Source organism: Citrus sinensis, chromosome 3 (genome assembly GCF_022201045.2).
Source record: "Citrus sinensis cultivar Valencia sweet orange chromosome 3, DVS_A1.0, whole genome shotgun sequence".
Taxonomy (NCBI): domain Eukaryota; kingdom Viridiplantae; phylum Streptophyta; class Magnoliopsida; order Sapindales; family Rutaceae; genus Citrus; species Citrus sinensis.
In genome coordinates, this window is record NC_068558.1 from 30,256,322 (window position 1) to 30,278,368 (window position 22,047).

The 22,047-nt window shown below is 32.9% G+C and overlaps 1 protein-coding gene across 2 annotated transcripts; it reads right to left on the reverse strand.

Moving 5' to 3' along the window:
• Nucleotides 1-108: 108 nt before the first annotated feature.
• On the reverse strand, nt 109-13,438 carry LOC102620454 (dynamin-2A-like). 2 transcript variants are annotated; one of them, XM_052438977.1, is made up of 22 exons: nt 12,893-13,435; nt 12,542-12,592; nt 12,338-12,458; nt 11,771-11,863; nt 8,962-9,023; nt 8,657-8,774; nt 8,089-8,422; nt 7,376-7,523; nt 6,317-6,418; nt 6,091-6,210; nt 5,572-5,655; nt 5,321-5,448; nt 4,580-4,664; nt 4,299-4,437; nt 3,167-3,243; nt 2,862-2,918; nt 2,253-2,400; nt 2,010-2,161; nt 1,759-1,872; nt 1,607-1,674; nt 1,284-1,459; nt 109-816 (listed from the first exon to the last, which is right to left on the reverse strand). In XM_052438977.1, exons 1-22 carry the CDS (start codon nt 13,037-13,039, stop codon nt 572-574), a joined length of 2,769 nt encoding a protein of 922 aa, XP_052294937.1. In that variant the 5' UTR covers nt 13,040-13,435; the 3' UTR covers nt 109-571. The 2 variants fall into 2 exon arrangements, with proteins under 2 accessions (XP_052294937.1, XP_052294938.1); XM_052438978.1 differs by lacking the exons at nt 1,284-1,459; nt 1,607-1,674 and having other exon boundaries at nt 594-816; nt 12,893-13,438.
• Between the last annotated feature and the right edge of the window lie 8,609 nt (nt 13,439-22,047).

Sequence of the window (22,047 nt, forward strand, 5' to 3'; positions counted from 1 at the left end):
CCTTGATTCACTAAATCAATAACAATCAAAAGAGTTAGTTATATTATAATGAGACACCAATTACTGTCAAAAAAAAAAAAAAAACTAATCGCCAAGCAACATCCCAACTCAGAAATACAACAAAAAGTTGCATCTTTAATAGAGAAGTAGATATATGAAATATTTTTATATCTCTCCCCTTACAAGAATTTTCCAAATGATACAAAGCCAAAAGTCCAAAAGTCCAAAAGCATATATCCAGAACTGACACAAACAAATACAACTATACCGTCGTCCAAAAATGAGGGGAGGAGCAAAAAGCAAAAGCAAAAACAAAAACAAAATAATGAATAGAAGAATATGATAAATGGAATTCAAATACACTTTGAATTCATAGTTCTGACAAGGGGCAAGCCGTAAAATCCTGACTTTCAGCTCAGGAACTATAGTCCTATTTACACAAAGCACCCTCTTTTGAAGATTCTAAAGAAGTGATTAACCAACTACTGGAATCATGAGTGGTTAAGCAGGCCTTCACTCACTAAAAATATGCAGAGAAAATATGAATTGTCAACCAAAATCTGTAAGCCACCTAAAAGTACTTGGAGCCTGACTGTGTTGGTGGCGGAGGCGGCGGCACCCGATTAGGAGTACGACGACTGCCCGAGTTTGAACCAGATCTCACATCACCATTCTCAGCTGGATCACTGTAACGCCGGCTGTGACCATTGGATGCAGACCGAGAGTAGCTGCGAAGGCTTACAGGTCCATTGGCAGCAGCATCAAATGCGGATCTCCAGTCATCACCTGATGCGGCACTTGTTCTAGGGCTGCTTTCTGCATATTACATAACCCAATACTTCCATCATCAAAATGTTTCAAATAGAGATTTAACAAACATTTTAAAATCAAAATGACGGTCTTATAAAAAAAAACATTTTTAATTAAATGGTACAAATAAATAAAAATTTTAAAATCCAATGGTACAAACAAATCAATCTAACAATCTTTTGTCAGAAAGTAGCTCAATAGTAAGACAGTTCAAGCAATTAATAGGTTTGGTTAGCATTTCTTGAGTGTCACCTGAGAAACCTTTCCAATAATCAAACAGTAGATTAATTCAAGTTCAGAACAAAATTTTTAATTCCAAAATCAGCAAACAATTAGGTTAAGAAAAGATCCACTGTCATTAGACTATAGATATTTACTCAAAAGTTCAATGTTATAATTTTTTAAACAGACAAAAGGGAAATGTTAAATTGAACAATTTTTTCCACTTGGTATATGAACAAAAGACCACGTACCTGCTCCACCACCACCGTCCGACCAGTTAGAGGCAGCAGCCGCTCGGTTGTCATGAATGCTAAGTTGGCGGGTTAGTTTAGACAGGAGTTCAGACTGTTTCTGATAGCGATCCCTCCTACGCTTCACATTCTGGTCCTCCTGAAGCAGCTCTTCAATCCTTGCCGTGCTTTGTGCACTACCCAAGGTAAAATACAAATTATGTTAGCATCAATCAGCTTTCTAAACAAAATTTCAATAATGTTACCATATATTGAATCCATGCACAATTACTACAAACAAAATGATCATTAATTGATAAGAGAGAAATAAGAAAGCCATCAACCTGACGGAGCTATATAACTGATTCAACATGTCTTCCTTCGCTTTCTCGACTTGGCAAAGTACAACTGCCTGCTCAACCATTGACAAAAATATCAGATCTATTAAGTAACCAACTGAAAATATTAAATTGGCAAAGTTAAGGAATGAGCTTACTTTGGGCACATTAGCAGCTAAACTATTCAAAACTGCTTCAACGTAACCTCGTACTTCTTGAGACATCCATCGAAGTTCTTCCTCAGGGTCAGCAGGTCTTCGAGCCATTGTATCCTAGAAAAACCACCAAGAAAAGAAATTAACACTCGATCACAATTTCTATGCATATGCAAAAGGAACAACATCCTTCACAGGTACATAGCTCTTTACTTCAAAATTTGTATTGCAAAGTTAAGAGAGTTTAAACTCACAAGAGAACCATCAGAAAGACTCTGACGCATCGTATGACCACTTTCAGCAACTCTAACAAGTCCTCCCCTAGCTTGAATAACTTTGCTTATCTTGTTTATCCATTCCGCCTTATCAGCGGTGCTCTCAGCTTTCAAAACAACAGCATTGTGGGCTGCAAGATAAAGGCAGATCAATTTGAAAAAATGAATAAAAAAAGAAAATTTACCGCCAGAGGAACTCCATGATTTAAACATAAAGAATACCTTTCAGAACAGTTTTATAAGGAATTTTGCTAGTAATCTTAAATACAAGACTTGGTGCTTTCCCAGAATCAGGTCCATTAGCCTTTTTATCCTTCGAACTTTTTGCTGGAGGTTCCTCCTCCTCCGGAATCTCCTCAATATTACATTCCTGCGCCAGCAAATGTACATAGATTATTGCGAAGTAAGATGAAAAACAGCTCAAAACAGAAGCTACTTGGTAAAATATTGAAAGTAACATCCAAAGGAATGAACACTGGGTAGCATGTATCCAAAGAAAACTAAGAAAAAGCTTAAAAAATTTTACTAGCAGTTTGTAAAACTAAGAAAAAGCTTAAAATATTTTACTTGAAGTTCGTTAGTATGTGAGGCAACTGTTAACTTGTTAAATTTATTATTGGCCATCTTTATCCATTTTAACTTAGAAAGTGTTCCTATTGCAGTAATAAGGCAAACTTCATTGATAAAGGTTATTTATAGGCCTATTCATATACAACTTACTCCTGCCCAGCCAGTAAGATGGAAATAAACTACAAAATGGTGAAAAAAGGTTGTGACAATAGAATAAATAATATAATACCAAAACTGAAACAGAGTAGTAATTCTCCATACCTCCAAAGCAATGACACCACGAAAATGCCTTTCCTCTTGCTTTTTGGTGTAGCCCAGCTGTCAAACAAAGGATGATTGAGATTAAATCATGCCTATCATAACAGTGTCCTATATTTCTTTAATGCAAAAACATAAAAAATAAGAGAATGGAGGCTAGAATGTAACTCATTTTAAAAATTTTATAATGCTAAAATCATTTAACAAAGGTTAGATACCATGCCCAAAAGCACCTAAAACATCTGAATAGCATTACTACTCCATGTCTAAAAAATGTAAGCGTATGGGACAAAATGTTAATTACAAACCTTTCCAGTCTTCTCATTCAGAACAAACCATCGCTTGCTCCATCCATTAGTTTTTGCACTTTTCTTCAACAAGAAACCTGGACAACAAAAAATAGTCACAAACTTCTAAATATAAATTTGTGAAAAAAAAATCATTTAAGCAATTAAGTAATTTCATCTAGAGGGGGATTAACATGCCTTTATCCATAAACTGCTGGGATATGAAGCATGCATGCAAGGATTTCAAAGGCATTCCACAAATACTAATGAGATATACCAAAATTATTAAATAGCTAATTATCTGCTACAACAGTATATAGTATTGGGCAGCAGTTGCAAGTTTCCTGGTTTTCAACTTGTATGCAGGCACTTTATGGCTTGATGAAAAAGTAATGAAGGTTTAAGACAATGTCAAGATACACATCCGGGACCAACCCCACTTAATACTACTTTAGCAATCAGAGACTTGTCCCACAAATTGGAATCTACAATTTTCCATCCAGGCAATATATGATGTATTTTATCTACTCTTAACTTTGCTCATACTGAATTCAGGCATCTATTCCTCCAAATGCAGTCCAAGGAACAAAATGAACAAGCCAATGCAGCATAAGCTAGAAGACCATGACACAGCCAAGAAAGAGTTTGATGTTCAAAACTTCATCCACCCCCATGAATCTCGGCTTATTTCAACACAAGCAACAGCAAGGTTACCCCCAGAGAATCGGAAAGCAGTATAGTGATATTCAAATGATTCTGGTGAATGACTATGAATGCAAAAGATTCCAGTCAATGACGTACCACAGGTATTGTTATAGATCAAATGCATTCAAGGTTAATAGACTAACGACTCAAGCCCATCTAGTAACCCATGATCATTTCTTTCAATAGATTAAAAATGTTTGTTTAAATATCTTTCAATGAAGGCCTCCATCAGGACTTAAAATCATAACAATTCCGGAAAGTCAAGAGACTATTAACCAGACCTAAAAGATCTTTCACTCAAATAAAAGGAAAAGATAGACAGCCTTCTGAATTCAGTAATCATTGACACAATAATGAAACACCACACAACACACAGCAAAAACAACATTAAGAAGAAAAATTCAGTAAAGCCTAATAACATAAGATGCAGACAGTTTTTTCCACAAACCTGCTGTTATTTCTCCTTCAGGGCCTGCAGTCTTTAAAGCAGAAGCTTCATTTGCTTCTTTCTCTGCTTGACTGGATTTATCCTTCATTGCTTTCAAACTTCCACCAGTTTGCTGACCACCTGTTTGAGGACTGGTTGCCTGAAGGAGAATATATGGAAAAACGTAAAGTAGAGATTTAAATGTGTTTCTTAAGGAGAAATTAAAAGTAACTAGTGCCTCCTCAGTATGTCCCATCCTCCTCATGTCATACTCCAATTACATCAGGAAAAGGACATCGTACCCTATTCAGTATTGCTTGTTCTGCCTCATTTGCTTTCTTCGAAGATCGCGTCTTCACCTCCTCCTCTCGCCGCTGTCTTTCCATCCTAAAAAAATAAATAGATTACGCAATAAGCATGGTGCACAGGATTTTCAGGAAAGAACTTAGAGAAGAAATAAATAGTAATGCTAAGCAACCATTAGTCCCAAAGGCTTAAACTAATAGAAGAGGCCCAAACAACTGAGTTTAAACTAAAAAACACTGGTTTCATGCATAGAGAATTTGATATCATCTGGAACCAAACCCACACAAACACAATCGGATCTAAACACTAGGCCGACTGACAACAAAAGTCAAATACAAAACTGCTAGCTTTAAGTTGATAGGAAAATACCCAACAATAGTATTTAAACTAATAAATACCAAATTTTCTAAATTCGTGGAGTTGCATTTGCATGCATTCAAAACTCAGCTCATGCAAAATTGGGGAGAGAGAAGAAATAAACTCTATGGCATTAATTTCAGAAAAGTTCGTAGTGTGAGCATTTTCTAAGCATGATGTTCCAGAAATCAATATTGACAAGCCATCCCACAACAAGAACTCAGATCCAGATATCCGGAAGACAATGTTGCACATATCTCAAATATATCAAAGAAGTTCAATCATATCACAGCTTGACATAACTACGTAAAATAAACCACAATCATATCACAGCTTGACATAACTACGTAAAATAAACCAGCCAAACATTTTGAGAATACCTCCTCTGCACCAAACGAATGAAATGTTGGGGAGGGACAAAAGCTCTCTCCATGTCAACTAGTGCAACCACCATCTTTCTTGCTTCATTCTTAAACCCATCTAAAGCAGCACTTGCAATGCCCACAACCTTGTAAAAGTTTCAAACCATTCAACTATTGTCACACGGAAAAGGAAATTTGAACCACATATAGATCTAATCATGTACAAATGCAGAAAAACTATTGTGACACATAATCAAAAGCGGCCATACCTCTCTCTTAAAAGGAGGATATCTTCCCAGGCCTGGTGTAGCATTTGCAGAAGCAGAAACTATATCAACCAGAACACGGTGTACCTGTTTTACCAGTCAGCCAGGAACTATATCAGTCAGCAGAAACAATAATTGCTTGAGATTTTCACTGCCATCCATACAGAAAATTGGGTAAAAGACATCAAATGACCTGATGTACCTATTCTAGAAAAACAAATTTTAAGAATATCTGACCTCTCAAGTCAAATAAAAGTTGACAAATCCTTCTTATTGAACCTGAAGTCCTTGTCATTAGTTAAGCATTTTCTTGCGGAACAAAAAGAACATAAAATGTAGTGCCTCAGAAAAATATTAAAAGGTGTATCATTTGGATGTCCATATCATGCATCCAACAGAGAGCATACTATTGACTAACAATACTATGAAGGAACCATATGTTAAGGCCAAATCAAAAAATTTAACATTCAACATCATAAAAAGAGAAAAAGGGTAAAATCTTTATATACATGGCTCCATTACCTCATCAACACAAAGACGAGACGGTTCTTTTGCAAGCTCCAGGACACCTTTGATCAAAGATCTCAAACCCTTTTCAGGGGATATTAGATATGGTTGATAGCCATCCGCTTCTAACACAATCTGATAAGAAATGAATATGAGAAGATCAATGCAAATGCAAAATCTAAAAAATTATGAGATACACAACAGGAACACAATAGATATAAGCAATAGAGCACCAACATACCCTCTTGACATTATTAATATCAAAATGTCTGTCCAAAGGAAGCTGTTTGATCCTGTTCGGGAAATTCCCCTCAAAACTGGCAACAATTTTCCAACCAGAACCCTGCATTGATATAATGTTATGAGAACTAATATCTCAAAAAATCAGTATCCTATACTTTTCAGTTAGTGACGGAGGAAAATACCGTAGGCCACTCAAAAAAGCAAGACCAGAATCACTAGCCAATAAAAACAGAGAGCAGGACACTAAACAAAGTTTGGATACATTAACTATTTTAATTAGAAGAAGTACTGATACTTAGAGATTTATCAATTAGACATGGCCTGAAACTTATAAGTAAGAAAAAGGGAAAAATAATAAAAGACCAAAGGAACAGAACAAGCATGAATTACCAATTAGATCCATTTTTAGTTAACCAAATTTGGATCATAAAAAGGGCCTTCCTCATACTACCATATGAACTTCCAACACTTGGAATCCAACCCCTACATTTCCATGACCAGACACACTCGTCAACCGAAAAAGCTTCAGAGAGCAAAAACAACTTTAGAGGAGCTACCTGGAACTAATAAGGTTACAATGACAGCAAAGCAGACATCAACCCCTCCTCAGCTGACTTAGTAAAAACAAGCACTGCCTCTAAGCACTTGAATAGGTTTGAAAAAATCATTTCTCCTACAAAAGACCCCTAGTCTCTGCCAGCTTCACACATTCCATTAGGTAGAAGCAGTATCCACATTATACATTAAGAAGCTTCTCATTAGAGGTCCAAGGACCAGGTAAACTTCTACAATGAGAGGGATTACAAATTGATAAAAGTAATGGAGCTCACTTCCATCTAATTTTATGGAAGGCTTTCAATTCCAGAGGTGATAGTATCACAATCCCATCTCTTACAATATTTCCTCCTTCAAATCTCTATATAGAGCTTTTTCTTGTACACAATAATTTACACTATTATTGAAAAACAAATTGAGAAATCAAAACAATATAAGCAAACCAAGAAAGAAGACATGTGCTACATGAAAGTCACCAAGCACAAAAACAAAAATAACTCACCTCACCAGTTGTAATGTGTTGCAGAAACTTATCCTCAAATTCACGACAAAGCTCCAAAGCCAAAGATCTTGTGCCCTCAGCACTCTGGACCATCTGCTCACCAAGCCGCACTAACTCATCCTGAACTATTTGAGACTTTCCTTGTAATCTGCACAGATATACGTAATAAAGGAGTTACCATAACTGGAAGAAGTACCCATATCCTTCATAAAGGAAAAACTGAATACATATTTACTCATTAAGCTGGGTCATGAAAAAGGGTCAAGGAATAATTAATTATATGAATTAAGATATCCTTATTTTCAATTTTAACTCCCACTGAACGGCGTTTATTAACTACAATGCAAAGTGCAAGACAAAGAGTTATAGAGGTGATAGAAGTTAAAAAATAATAATAATATATAATAACAACAATAATCATCGTCTTCTAACCATCGAAGACAAGTACAAGCATGATGATTAGTAATGACATGCCTACCAGGCAGAAGAGAAATTTTAATGGTTAAATGTATCTCGAACTTCCTATTGCCAAGTTCTCACAATCCATTTGTGACAGTAAAACAAGTTCCAAAGATCTAAGTGTGTTCAAGAAAATCATTTTCATGCGTCAAAAAAGAAAAAAAAAAGAAAAAAAGAATACAACTTTCCAAAGATAAACTAAAACATGTGTAAAATTAAAACATTTCGTGCAGCATGTGGAAATCATTTAATACCCAGAGAGGACGTTTGGCACCCGGACTTTCATACGCTTGCGGATCTGCTGAGCCAAAGCATCCACCAATGCTATTCTGCCTAACTTACTCTGAGGAGCACCAGTCAATATAGACTTAAGAGACTCACTTTCTGCCCTCCAAGCAGTTTCTAAGGAGCTCTCAGATCCAGACTGAGCAGTAGCTATTGATACTGATTGACCAATTAATGCAACCCACGAAATGTCAGCTGTTTTTGGTGGACCTTGATTTAACAGGAGAGCCTGCACAGCAGCAAGAGCTTTTTGGTCTGCAGAAGCTTGATCTATTTTACTTATTACACCAACAGTTCTGGTTCCTGACGTTAACAAAATAAGCTCCCAAATTAGCGAGATAAAGAATTAACAAGGAAACAGTCATGATAGCAATAGGAAGGAGAAGGTAGAGTTACATTCCTCCAACTTCAAAGGATGCACCAAAAAATGTACTAGTGTGCCAAAGATTATGAAAATCATAAATAGCACATCTTTTGATTTACAAATCAAAAAATTTGACAGTAAAATTAGAGGTATAAAAATGTTAAGCATATTACCATCTCCGTCAAATTCCTTGGCAACTCTAAGAGCTCGAGATGAAGCAATTTCAGGCGCTTGGGCAGCAGGAATAATCACTAGTAAAATTGCATCATTGTGCTCGGCATATTCACTAACCTATGAGGGACATCACAAAATTATTGTTACTAACTTATAAGTTACCAACCATAATTCACAAGCAAAGAACAGACCACATCTTTCCATCATTGAAAACACAAGCAAATAACATCTATCAAATAAATATATAATGGGACACATCAATATTTAGAGCATCAAGGTCTAAAAAAATTAAACAAACCCTCACCAACGAATCGTCCATTATTCGTTGATCCAATCCAGGCAAGTCAATTAATTTCAATGGTGGCGCTGCAAAATCAAGACCCCAAAAAAAAAAAAAACCATTAGATAAGGCACCAAAAAAGTTAATAAACCATTTGCAAAACACCGTGCCATTAAACGAATCAAGCAACTGTAATCCACAGCACATACAAGGAGCTCAGTCCCTGTAGTGATTAAAATTCAGCATGATTATAACAGCAGATTACAAAAGCTTTATATAGCTGCATGCAATATGGCAATTTTGAAGAGAACCGAACCAACATGATTTCAGACTGCCAAATTTCAAAGTATAAATTGTACCTTGACAACAAAGCCAGTTCATCCCAATTCCAAAGTCATTCTATAAAATACTCAAACCACAGATATTCTACAAGATGATATGCTTCATGGAGCTAACCTACAAGAGCCCCCAAAATTGGAGCTTTTTTAAAAAAAAAAACGATAAGATGGAAATTATGCTCATAAAATATCTCTCATGCTAAAAGTTATAATTCAAGGATTATCAACTGCACTTGGACATTATTCTGAATTTCTAAGGCATGCTAACAATATGCAACTTTTTCCTTTTTCCTCTCAGCTCGATCTCACGAATGATTAAAGAACTACTATATAAAGGGCAGTACTCTCGTGGGGGAAGCACGGACTAGAATAATAAATTAAGCAAATATTTGGCGGCCAAACCTGTCAATTCCAATTCAATGATGGTTACTTGAATTTCTTATCAGCATTGCATTCTGTAAATGATTGAATAAATAAGATGCTAGCTAAGAACTTATTTAAAACCTCAAACCACACCAATGTTCATGTTGTCACGTGGTTATTTTACCCTGTAGAAAAGAAAGAACCCTTGATGTGATAGATGACTCACAAGGTGGAAGCTCCTCCTCCCTCATAATTCAAAGTTTCTACTCATTAAAAATCTTAAGCAATACAGAATCCTGTTCTTAAAGGTTTCAAACAAAATTTCAAGACATGATTAAGAGACAAGTTTCAATGAGACAAGTTTCAATTTAAAAAGCATGAAATATCATCCATCATGAGCGCCCGATCCAACATCCACATTCCCAACCTATTGCTTAGCCTTCCCATATTACCTTTTTGATGGCTAACAAGCTGAAGATTAGAACAAGAGAATTCAGTGTAAGAAAAGAAGAAGGGTTCAAACACATGAAGAATGTCTTTACTCAACAAAGGACAACGGCTTAGGGCATAGCAATATAAACCCCACCTCTTCTTCCAGCAGGTATTCTACTTCCTATTTTAGCACATATAGACAAAGAACACTGACAGCTCGCAACGACCTGCATTATGGTCCAAGACATTCTCTAAAGTTCAAACAGAACCTTAGCTATAGAATCATCAATATTAGCTGCCCTTCATATAGCACTTATCAGAGTTCCTAATCAATTTTTGAACCATATAAAAAGTCAAGCCTCTGGCTCAAGATAACATAAGAGGAAGATCCAAGTCTGCAGAAGTTTGAGGTCACTAGGATCATCTTAGGGTCAAGCAACCTTGATTGCCAGTGCAGGTTCCCAGGTGGCCTGGTCTGCTAGGAACAACAGTGCAAAGGATGGCCAAAAGGAAGCGGCATTTCACAATCTTCGACAGTCTATTTCCATTTAATATGATTATTATCTATTAAAAATTAATAAAAATATGCTCTCTAAGGTTCAAATAGAACTTTAGCTATAGAATCATCAATATTAGCTGACCTAATCATCACCATCAATATAGCACATATCGAAGTCCCTAATCAATTCTTCAACCATGTAAAAATCAAGTCTGCAGAAGTTTGAGGTCACTAGAATCATCTTAGGGTAAAGCAGCCTTGATTGCCCGTGCAGGTTCTCATGTGGCCTGGTCTGCTAGAAACAACAGTGCAAAGGATGGCCAAGAGGAAGCAGTATTTCACAATCTTCAACAGTCTACTTCCATTCAGTATGATTATTATCTATTAAAAATTAGTAAAAATCTGCCTCTCAACTATCAATTTGAATAGAATTGACCCAGTACTCAGCCAAAATCAAATGTATTTCTAATGAATGATCACACATCAAAAATGAGGTATCATCTAATCTCCAGAATTGCAGATCATTTGCAAATGAACGATCACACATCAAAAACAAGGTAATATCTAATCTCCAAAAATGGAGGTCATTTGCAATTAGATTCTCATCATTGATGTAATTGTTTCAAAGTTTTGATGGTTTTTGGTCTTCTACACTATAGGGAAGATTTTAGTTTGCCGACATCTGGTTCACTTCCGTAATCCCTATTCACTTCTATTTCTATAAATTTCACCCTGACGCGATCTGATATTTTTTGTCGTAAAACAACCTCTCAAATTATTAAAATGTAAAAATGAAAAACCCTTGTTCAAGGCCTATGACAAATTAACTGTCAATAAGACTTAAAATTAAATTGATCTATTCGCAAGATTTCTAGTGCTTTCATCATCGTGGTCTCCCACTCAACACACTTGCCGAGAGGATCAAGGGTACCTGGTCATTCTATTCTGTGGGTGTTTTAATTTTAAAATTTCTCTTAGCACCAACATATTGTAATCATATTAGCAATTAACAATTAGCAATTACAGTAACTTATCTTTTATGATCATCTATTTTTTAATATAATGCAGCACAAAAAACTATTCAGCCAAATTAATTTTGGAAACATAATCAAACAACTATAATGCAGATAGTAGCATAAGATTAGAGAGAGAGAGAGAAAGAGAGAAGGCTGTAAAATAGTGTAAATAGCAAATGACTCACCTGTACTTGTCCGTAGCTTCAGATATATTTCATCTCGACTCTTGCCAGAGGCACCCTTGCTAAGCCTATCTTGTAAAGAATGCCGTAAGGCACCTGCAAAACAATGATAATATAGAATGTGAAAATGACTGAATGAAACCTACACAAAAATATCTGCTACTACTCCTAACTTCACCACAGACCCCTCCATCAAATTTGTTTTCCTTAGAGATCAACTGCAATTAAAATTCTGGCCATATGCATATAAAGTTTAGCTTCAATTATAAAATCAATCAAGAAAATCCAAAAGGTTGTATTGGCTAGTTAAAAATTTTCAGGTAGCAGTCATAAGAAATGCCGACATCATAAGACAAACACCGCAGTAGAGACAAGTTGCAACTTGAAACCCAGTGGCTCAGAAAGCAAATCAGAACAGTGTGAATTTTCAAAGGAGGTGTCTGATATTCCTAGCGTCAAGTAACCAAAAATCAAATTGGAAAAAAATAAATCAATAAATAAGAACCATAGTAAAAAAGATACATCATGTGCTGTTACTATAATAAAGATGTATCGTGCGCTGTTACTAACTTGCAGAAACTTGTTGAGATTTGTTGTCAATTTGCAAAATAATTGATTTGCTGCTCAGAGCACCATCCTTATGCAAATCAATGCTTATCGGAGCACGTGTAGCACCATTTTCACCAGTGGGCTGCATAGAAACAAAAATAAAAACTCAAATCAAAAGTAAAACTCAAAAAACTAGCTTAAACCCCCTCAAGAAATCGAACTTACCAGAACCGGATGGCCAATTAAACTGTTCAAAACAGCAGATTTCCCAGCTCCCTAACAAATTTGTGCAAAAACAAAGAAGAAAAAAATACCCAGAGTCACCAATTACTGAAAGCATCACCAGTCCAAAGCAAAATTTTAGTGAATATAAAACACTCAACTAATCAGCAGTTACCGAACCAAACCGCAGCAACTAAAAGTAATTTCTCATGACTTACAATCAAATCAACTTAAGTAAAACGGTTAGATTCACTTGATCGCATCAGATATTTACAGTTCCAGCAGAGATCCAATCAAAAATCCTTATTATTACTCAATCAAACAACTCATAAACCCTTAGAAATATGAACTTACAACATTGCCGAGAGCGACGACGTTTAGAAAAGTTGAACTCCTTCTAGAACTCGAACTAGAGTTTTCATCAACATCTTCGTCGGCAAGTAAAGCCGCAGCTTGCCTCATCGAATCCGACAACTGACTCAGTTCCTCGATCGCCTCCATTGATTAAGTTACTGAAGCTTCCAAATCTGATAGTTCAAAGTCAGTAAAGGAGATCGATCGATTCGAATTCGACTGAATCGAATCAAATCGAACCGAATCGAATCAGAAACCCTAGATCTGGTGATTTTGGGGAAGATTTGTGAAAGTTTTGAAAAGGGCGAGAAAGAGAGAGGAAAAGGAACAGAAAAGAAATGAAATGAAGAGAAGAGACAAGACGACGACGTACAAGGCGAAGAAATGAAGAAGAATCCTCTCTCTTTCTTTTCTCTCTCTAGTGTTTTGAAATTGAATTGAATTTTCTACTCTCTCTTGCTGCTGTTTTTGAATCTTGTGCTAACGCGATTGTTTTTTTTTTTTTTTTAATTTCTTTTTTTTTTCAAATTTTCAGTTTCCTTAATCGGTGGACCGGTGGAGCTTGTGACTTGTGAGGACGGTTGGAGACTATTCTAGTGTTTGTTGCTGCTGTGGGTTATTTACAGTGAAGTCCCTCTTAATTTCATTTTACTACAAACTTTTAGAAGTTTCTCATTGTTTTACCTTTGATCAAATTGATAGTTTATTTAATTGAATTTAAAATGAGTATTATCCTCTACAATTCAAATAAAAAAATTGGAAACAAAATTATAAACAAGTTTTTTTTTCTCCCATCTAAAAGCTAATTAGACTTTTATGATCAATAAACACAAAAAGAAGATTTAGCAATCCAAATTATTCAATCATAATTATATTTTTGTTAATAATAGTACGAATTAGATTTTCCCCATCAAAATCATTATTTTTAAGTTTCAATGTTTGTTTATGGGTTACTTAAATATACTATTATAGTTTATAGGAGACTAAGAACTTGTTTGATAAATGTTTGAAATGTGAAATTTTATTAGTTTATATTATTTTTTAATTTTGATTGTATGCTTTTGTAAGTTATGTCTAATTTTCAAACATTTACATATAAATAAAAATAAAATTTTGTTACTTTTATATGAATGAAAAAATGTTTGAATGGAAATAAATATTGACCTCGCTTAGAATTGGGGTTAAAAATCAATAAACTGTTTATTTCATAATTTTCAACAAAAATAACATTTAGTAGTAAAATCTGCTTATTTTATAATTTTTTCATTTTGACAGCAGTTTTTAAAAATAAATAAAGAATTTTTTTTCATAAGTAGTTTATTAAATAAGTGACCATCCCTTTTAAAGTTCCTATTTTAACTTTAATATTTTAATTATGTCCTATTTTTCTACACACCATAACATATAAGCCACTAGATATTATATTATCATTACAATTAAATTACCCCCACAATTACTTTATGTTCTCTCCAATATTAAATATTTGATCCAGTAGGTTCATTTTTTTTTATATTTTACTTTTATTTTCTATTATAATTTTAAATAAGACTTATATATAATTCCATAAATGTTCTTTGAACTATAAATAATTTTACATGATAGTTAACCGTAACATTTAAAATCAATTTCATAACCATGGCTTTTAACTTTCAACATATTTGTATTTTTTCTATAGTCATGGTGTTTATTATAATAAGTTTAATGTGAATGTAACGCATATTATTTTTTTTATTTCATTTGGATTATGTATTAATATGAACTTTTATCATATTTTATGTACCAGAATATAAAGTTCATTAGGTTTTATTTAATTAATTTTGTTCACTTTATATAATTTTGTGTATTTTAAAAGAAAAAGGCATGTCTAAACATTATTAACATACACAAAAAATAAAAGATAATTTAAATTTATGCATGTTTTGGTCATTATATAATAAAATATATTTTTATAATAAAATTTACTAAACACATATATATTGCTTTTCAAACTCATAATAAACTCAACAACATCATTTACCAAACACCAAGCTACTTTTTTTTATCAGCAACTTATTTCGGCCACACAAAAGAAATAACTTATTTAATCAATCATTGCAATCTCAAACTGACCCATTATATTACAAATATATTTATATTTAAATTCTTTTATTTATAAAAATAAAAAATGCCACTTATATTCCGGCATTAAAAAAAAGTATGTAATTAAGATATCGGTATTCAAACCTATTTATTCTTTAGCCAAATTCAAACTTATTCAAATTTAAAAAAAAAACACTACTTAAGAACTAAGCTATTGAATGAGTCATAAAATTATTGTATAACCTACTTAAAATTAATATTAAAGATGTTAAACAATACTTTTTTTTCAATACTAATATACTTATAGATTTAAGATAAAAATTTTGTAGTCCAACTAATATAGCTCTAGTAAATTCAACAATAAGATGACAAATGATAATCCCGATCATTAAAGTTCAAAACTCAAAACCCCTATCAACTCAAGAAATTTTACGAAGTCGATTGGCAATACTTGTGCTTTCAAGATTTAAGGGCACATGATTGAGTCACAACAATAGTTGGGACTCATATTCTTCTCCTAATTTTAATTGGATAGAAGTAAATATATCTTTCACTAGTATGAGTAAAGTAAATAACTCTCTCACCATTCCACTAATGTGAGGACAGAAATTTAGACTATGTCATAATAGACTTAGATATAAGATAGCCTTTTGAGACCTTTGACCGAGTGGTTAGATATGTGAGAGTAGTAGTTCGAGTCTCCATAAAATATTGTGGGGGTTTAATTCATTTTTTAATTATTTCATAATTGAGTGGAAACAACATTCTATCTTATGAAATATGAGTCGATAAAAAAAACTCAAAAAAGTGTACCAGTTAAGCTATTTGGCATCTACTATATAATTTTGCACATAATGTGCTAAAATTGTGTATAGAAGGATCACTTTAGTTCCTATCTCAGCATAATACAGTAAGGACCTGATTGATTAATTCAAGAAAACTTTCGGTTTTATAGGTTTAAGAAAACCAGCAGAACTTGGATGTCAATAACCCTTTTTTAATTAATTTTATTTTTCAATTCAATAAACGTTTTAGATGGCCGTCGAGACAATCAACGGTAGAAAATGAATTTAAGGCGAGTTCAGTTGCCGCATTTGATTTAACTTTCGGTGAGAATCCAGGTGTTGATTTGAATTAGTCTTGGCCACGTCATCAAAATTCAAATGCGTAATAACTCAATACAACGCGCACTATGTAATGTTCCACGCCACGTCACCTAAAAGGCTAAAACTCATCTTTGCAATCTTAGAACGGGAATGCTTTTCACCACTTTGAATGGAAGCTTCTTAAATTAGGATTTAGCAGTCTGTTTTCTTCAATATCCTTAAATTTAAATCAAATCTTGTCTCAATCTTGATTCCAAAAAGCCTCCAACTTAAAAATCTCTCATATCATCTCAAAAATAAATAAATATATTCAATTTCGAAAATAAAATAAAATAAAATATTTTTTTGTTGTTATAAATTGGTAGCATTAAACTTCTTATCCATGATATTTATAGGGTCCGCCTATGTTGCAATAGTTGCAACGTACCACACTTTTTGTCTCCATTCTAGACAGCCATTGGATGTAAACTAAATGAATCTAATGGTTGAAAATAAAAAGGAGTAAAGGTCTATAGCCGGTTGTAGACATGTACTGTATAAAATTTATTGACTCTAGTTTTTTTTTTTTGTTTTTTGAAGAAATATTGACTCTAGTTTGAGAGTCGTCCATCCAAAGATTTTGTACACCCCTGCAATTGAGATCATCGAAATCTTTTCCACCCCCAAAAAATCCGATGATTGAAGTGTTTTTCATCCCCAGAAATCGCAATTAGTTTTGGTGTCTCCCGATAAAATCATAAATGACGTAAGTAAAATTGACGGCCGATATATGACGGTGGCAACTAATCGGAAAAGATATTGGGCGGTCGTGTGAGTTTAGGAATTACAAACATCGATTTGCCTCATAACTTGCCTCATAATAGAGTCAATTTCTCGCGTGCACTGGATCAATTAGATTTTTTTTGCAGAAGTTGTCATTAATTAATTTTCTATTTATTGCTTTTTTTATGTTTAATACCCGAAATATATCTCCTTTGTTGAACTCTCTTTAGCAAGAATGGCATCTGAAACTGTATTTTTCTTCTTTATTTTTGTTTTAGTTTTTTCTTCTCTGTGGAATTTTGTCAAACAGGTAGCAGGCATGAAATATATCTAAGCTCTTTTCAACTCAAATGTAAGATAACACACAAAAATATGTTAATCATCCAAATCCTTTCCCCCAGTGCTTTGCAATTGTGTTCTTACAATTTTGCTGTCAACGATGCAATTATCAAATAAAATCAATTACACCCATTGCACAAACAAATTCGCCATTTAATTCATATGCCTTACAGACCCACCCCAGGATGCAACATACACGAATCATGAAGATCTTCTCCCCCAACAAATTGCAACATATGTAAGGAAATCAATTTAGGTGTTTGTATATTCTTTCTCAACCACGAGCCGTTAAACCCTAATTTCTATTTTCATAAGAAATCTGCATCTAATTGGATGATTTTTTGTGGAACTGGCTTCAACGGTTACTGGTTGATACTGCCTTTATCACATACCTAATTTGAAGCGTTAGATTTGTTTAGTTTACATCCAACGGCTGTCTACAATGGAGACAAAAAGTGTGGTACGTTACCACAGTAGTAACATAGGCGGACCCATATTTATAATCTTTATGTGTATAAATTTAGTCATTTTTTTGAGAAAATTTATTGAAATATGAGCAGACTCTCGTTTTCTCTCCTAAAATAAAAAAAATGTACATATAAACTTTTTGTTAATAATCATCGAATTCCTCCTCCAAAATTACAAAGAATTTGTCAGAAACCTCTAGGTAGCTAAAAAGTCAATACACCATTATACAAAATCTATTGTTTCAAAAGAAATCAAGAAAAAAATAAATCATCTCATCTTCAAAACACTAAAATGAATTTTTTTTAAGTAAAAAATCATTGAGAAAATGTAGAATAAATATAATCATATACAAATAGTAATTACGAGCAATTGAAAGAATTCCAAAAGATTCTTTATTGGCAAAATGATTGAACTCAAAGTTGTTTTACTAAATGCAAATTTAGTACGACTTGTCTAATAGCCAAAGTTCTTATTTAATTTAAAAAACTATTTACATAATATTTTTTATATTGTTTAGTTATGAGTAATGATACAGCCACAAACTCTTGTACAAACTTATTTTGTATAAACTGACGTGACATTAATTTATTGGTCGAATGAAAATATAAAATAATAAAAACAAATCATGTGGGCCAATTAATATTTAATTCAACCAATTTTATCATGCCACATCAGTTTGTACAAAATAAATTTGTACAAGAGTTTGTGGCTATATCATTACTCTTTAGTTATATATTGAGTAGAGTGTTGGGAATTAAATAAGTTATCAACTAAATAAGTTAAAATTTTAGAATTTTGAGAGTAGATATTGAAATTTTTTTATTTGAAATGTTAAATTATCTTAAATAACTTTCACTTGTTTGTCAATCTTATTTTATTTCTTTAATTAACTTTTAAAAAAAACTTATCGATTAAAGTAATTTTATAATTTTTTTAATACAATCTCTCATTGACAACTAAATAACTAATTTTTTAATCAAATTAAATAAGCTATATTTAAAAAAATTACACAGATGAAGCCTTCATCATTTCTTTATAAGTATTTTAAAACCATCAAAATTCTCATGTTGTTAAAGAAAATCTATTAACTTCCACCATTGATCAACGTACAGCAAATCCAACTGCCAAAAATCCTCATCATTTTCATCTTTTTATCGTTGCACCCGGTGACAGACCCAATGAATGACCAGCGGGGACTATAAAAAAATTATCCACATTTGGTATAAACTTTTATTTTTATGGTGTAAAATATCATAGTCAAATTTGTTAAAAGGCCCCGGCCCCCCCGCTATTTTTCATTTTTAAAGAAACTTCCCATTATATAATATTTAATTGCTTTGTTTTATCAACATATTTTCTCAATGTCCTATCCCTTTCAGTTTAATTAAGCCCCCCCCAAAAAAAAATGCATCCAGAAGCAACCACTGTTTCTAGTCGGGGAGGGAGTTCCCCGCTCCAGCCAACGTCCTTTTCCTTTCATTCATATTTTTAGTTTTTTTTCGCTAGATTTTCATTTCAACTCCTCGAGGTTTTTTATTCTGATGAAGTGATGAGTGATGATTCTCTTAATGGGACTGCTTTCAGGTTCGGCTCTAAGGGATTCAGAGCTTCAGCCAATTTTTTTTTTTTAAAGGCCTTGCTACACTCAACATCAACTCTATAAAGAATATAACATACCTCAAAATTTATTTTACTTTTTTACATTATACAAGCCATATGTCAATATTAAAAAAATAATTTGTTAAAAATAAGATCAATAATAATTTAAATATTAACATTAGAATGTTAGCATCTAGAAAGTTAACTAATTGAGATCAATACGATGATCAAATTATGGCAATAAATTTCATATAAAAGAATTTTTTTTTATAAAGAAGAGAGTAATAAAATTTTTAAATGAGATTATTATTGATTCAATGTTAATTCTAACGTTTATTATAAGATTATGGTTCTAAATTTTAGATTCCATAGTAATGTGGCAGGTAGCTGAGGTACATTGATAACTGGATGCACCAATTTTAGAGGAAGTTGATTGGCATTGGAGTTCTAATCTACGTCGCACACTATGACTAAATAGCTGCACATAAATTATTTAAGCTTTATGACATAATTGGAATTGCCCATGGTGATTAAATAACTACCTATAGCACTCAATGGTTGGATAATTGACCACGATATTATGTAATTAATGTGGTAGTTATTTAGGTACTTAAATAATTATGGAGTTATTTCAAAGAGAGGCCAAAAGGCAGGCCAAAGGGGTAGCCAAAGAAGGCAGTCAAAGGGGCAAGCCAAAGGGGTTGTTAGAAGATAGCCAAAGGAGCAGCCACGAGGTCTGACAAGGTACAATTTGGAGACAAGGAGGCAGGCAAAGGTGCAACCGCAGGCTAAAGTGGTTGCGGTATGGGAAACACTCGAGAGAACTGGGTGAATAGTGTTCGGACAGAGGAGGAAATTGTAAGCTGGGTAACTTTTGAGATTCAGTGTATTTTCATTGTAAAATCCTTAGTGATTAATAAACTCGACAAGAGTGTGTATGTCCTCGTGGATGTAAGCCTAACGAAGCCGTACCACATAGATTTCTTTTGTTATTTTCTCTACTATTTTTTTATTATTTACTGTTATGTGAGACTTTTCTTAGTGTTTCTTTGTTTGTTCCGTAATTGAATTGATTTTTGTGACAGAGAACAGTCAGGCTGCTTAGAGCTATTTTAACTAATTAATTTGGCTTAGATCCTACCATTTATAATTTTGATACATTCATTTTTGGAAAGCATTTAATTTGTTTCCTTCAAAAGATTAATAAAAAATAATTAACTGTTAAAATCGTTAATTATATCATAAAGTTTTAAAATATGAAATTTCTAAAAATAAATCTTACTTTCAAGGTGAATATTATTAAATATTAAATCTTATTTATGAGATGAAGATTATCAAATATAGAATTTGCACAAAAAAAAATCTTAATTTTTGAATAATATGCACCGGAAAAATAATAGGAAATGTCTAATAATTAGAATTTTTTTGTTTCATAGTATGCTTTCCTACATACATAATGTAACACCCGGCTCCCCAGGGTCATTGGGAGCTGAGATATACGAAACAATCCATTTGGTCATCCTCAAACCTAAAAAACAATAGAAATAAAAACCATAATCTGAGCTTGACGTCCGACCCATGACTGAATTTTAGAAATTTTGTTATTATCATCTACATGGAAACTCACTCATTCAAAGAGCCTAGCACAATAACATATTGAAGCTGCCAACAAAAAAATTTCATTTATAAACTGCATCTGCAAAATGTTAAAGATAAGGGGTGAGCTATCAATTTGGTAAGTAAATCCATGTATAACATTGTCCTATATCTATCTACTATATAATAACTATTTATTGAAGCATTTAGATATTTAAACAATAAGCATTTAAGTCTTTCAGACGTTAAAATAATTAAGCAATTTGAAATCATATATCAAGTACAAATTGATATGACATCATTTTGAACACTTATAATAATGGTTACGATATATAAATATATAGACCAACAATTACATAATAATTATTATAAAGAACCATAAAATTAGGAAATAGTAATCATTTTACAATTTATTGCATAAATACGATAAAACTTATAATGAGTTAAGTCATAACATAATAACTATTTTCAATAAATAATCACTTAAGAAAATATTTAACAATAATACCTTTTATTCATTCAATTTCTAGTCAAAAGTCACTTGAACATATAACCATTTATTCAATAAATCTTTTCATTTAAAAAAATGCTCCTGTCACATAGTGTTACTTATACTCCCAATAATCTGATCAGTTAATATCTCACTTGTAATTCCAATGAACCAGCCAATAATTCAATCAAGTACTATACCCTGCAATAATCAACAATAGTTGCACAGAATACGACTAGTTGTTTAGTTTAGGGATGGCAATTGAGCAGATATGGGTTGGATCTACTCAGCTCCAGATCTAAATCCATAATAAAAATCAAGATCCGTATCTGCTCCAGATCCGTCATGAATCCATATTTTTCGCTCCATATCTAGATCCAAAAAAGAAATAAATATCTATATCTGCTCCAAATCCGAAAAAAAAAAATTAAAATCCAAATCTGCTTTAGATCTGTCATGAATTCTAAAATTCAGTAATAAAAAAAGTAATAATTTTTTAGATTGAAAATTGAGGGCTAAAATGTATTGATAACAAATAAATTATATAATTTTCTCAAAAATATAATAAATATTGTAGCTTATACTTTTACACCAAAACAACAAATAAGAAAGATAATAAAATATCATTTAGAAGTAATTGCAGGAGTAAGATCAATATAATATTCTATTGTCTCCTTCATCATTCTAATATCTACGATACACCTACCCCCATTCCT

What these genes read in the sequence shown, in the direction of transcription:
- LOC102620454 (XM_052438977.1), bottom strand. Translation starts at nt 13,039, where the DNA reads ATGGAGGCGATCGAGGAACTGAGTCAGTTGTCGGATTCGATGAGGCAA. An exon ending in CAAGGAATTTGACGGAGATG is followed by an intron (nt 8,423 to 8,656) that starts GTAATATGCTTA and finishes TGTTAACGTCAG; the next exon opens with GAACCAGAACTGTTGGTGTA. An exon ending in TGAATGAGAAGACTGGAAAG is followed by an intron (nt 2,919 to 3,166) that starts GTTTGTAATTAA and finishes TTTGTTTGACAG; the next exon opens with CTGGGCTACACCAAAAAGCA.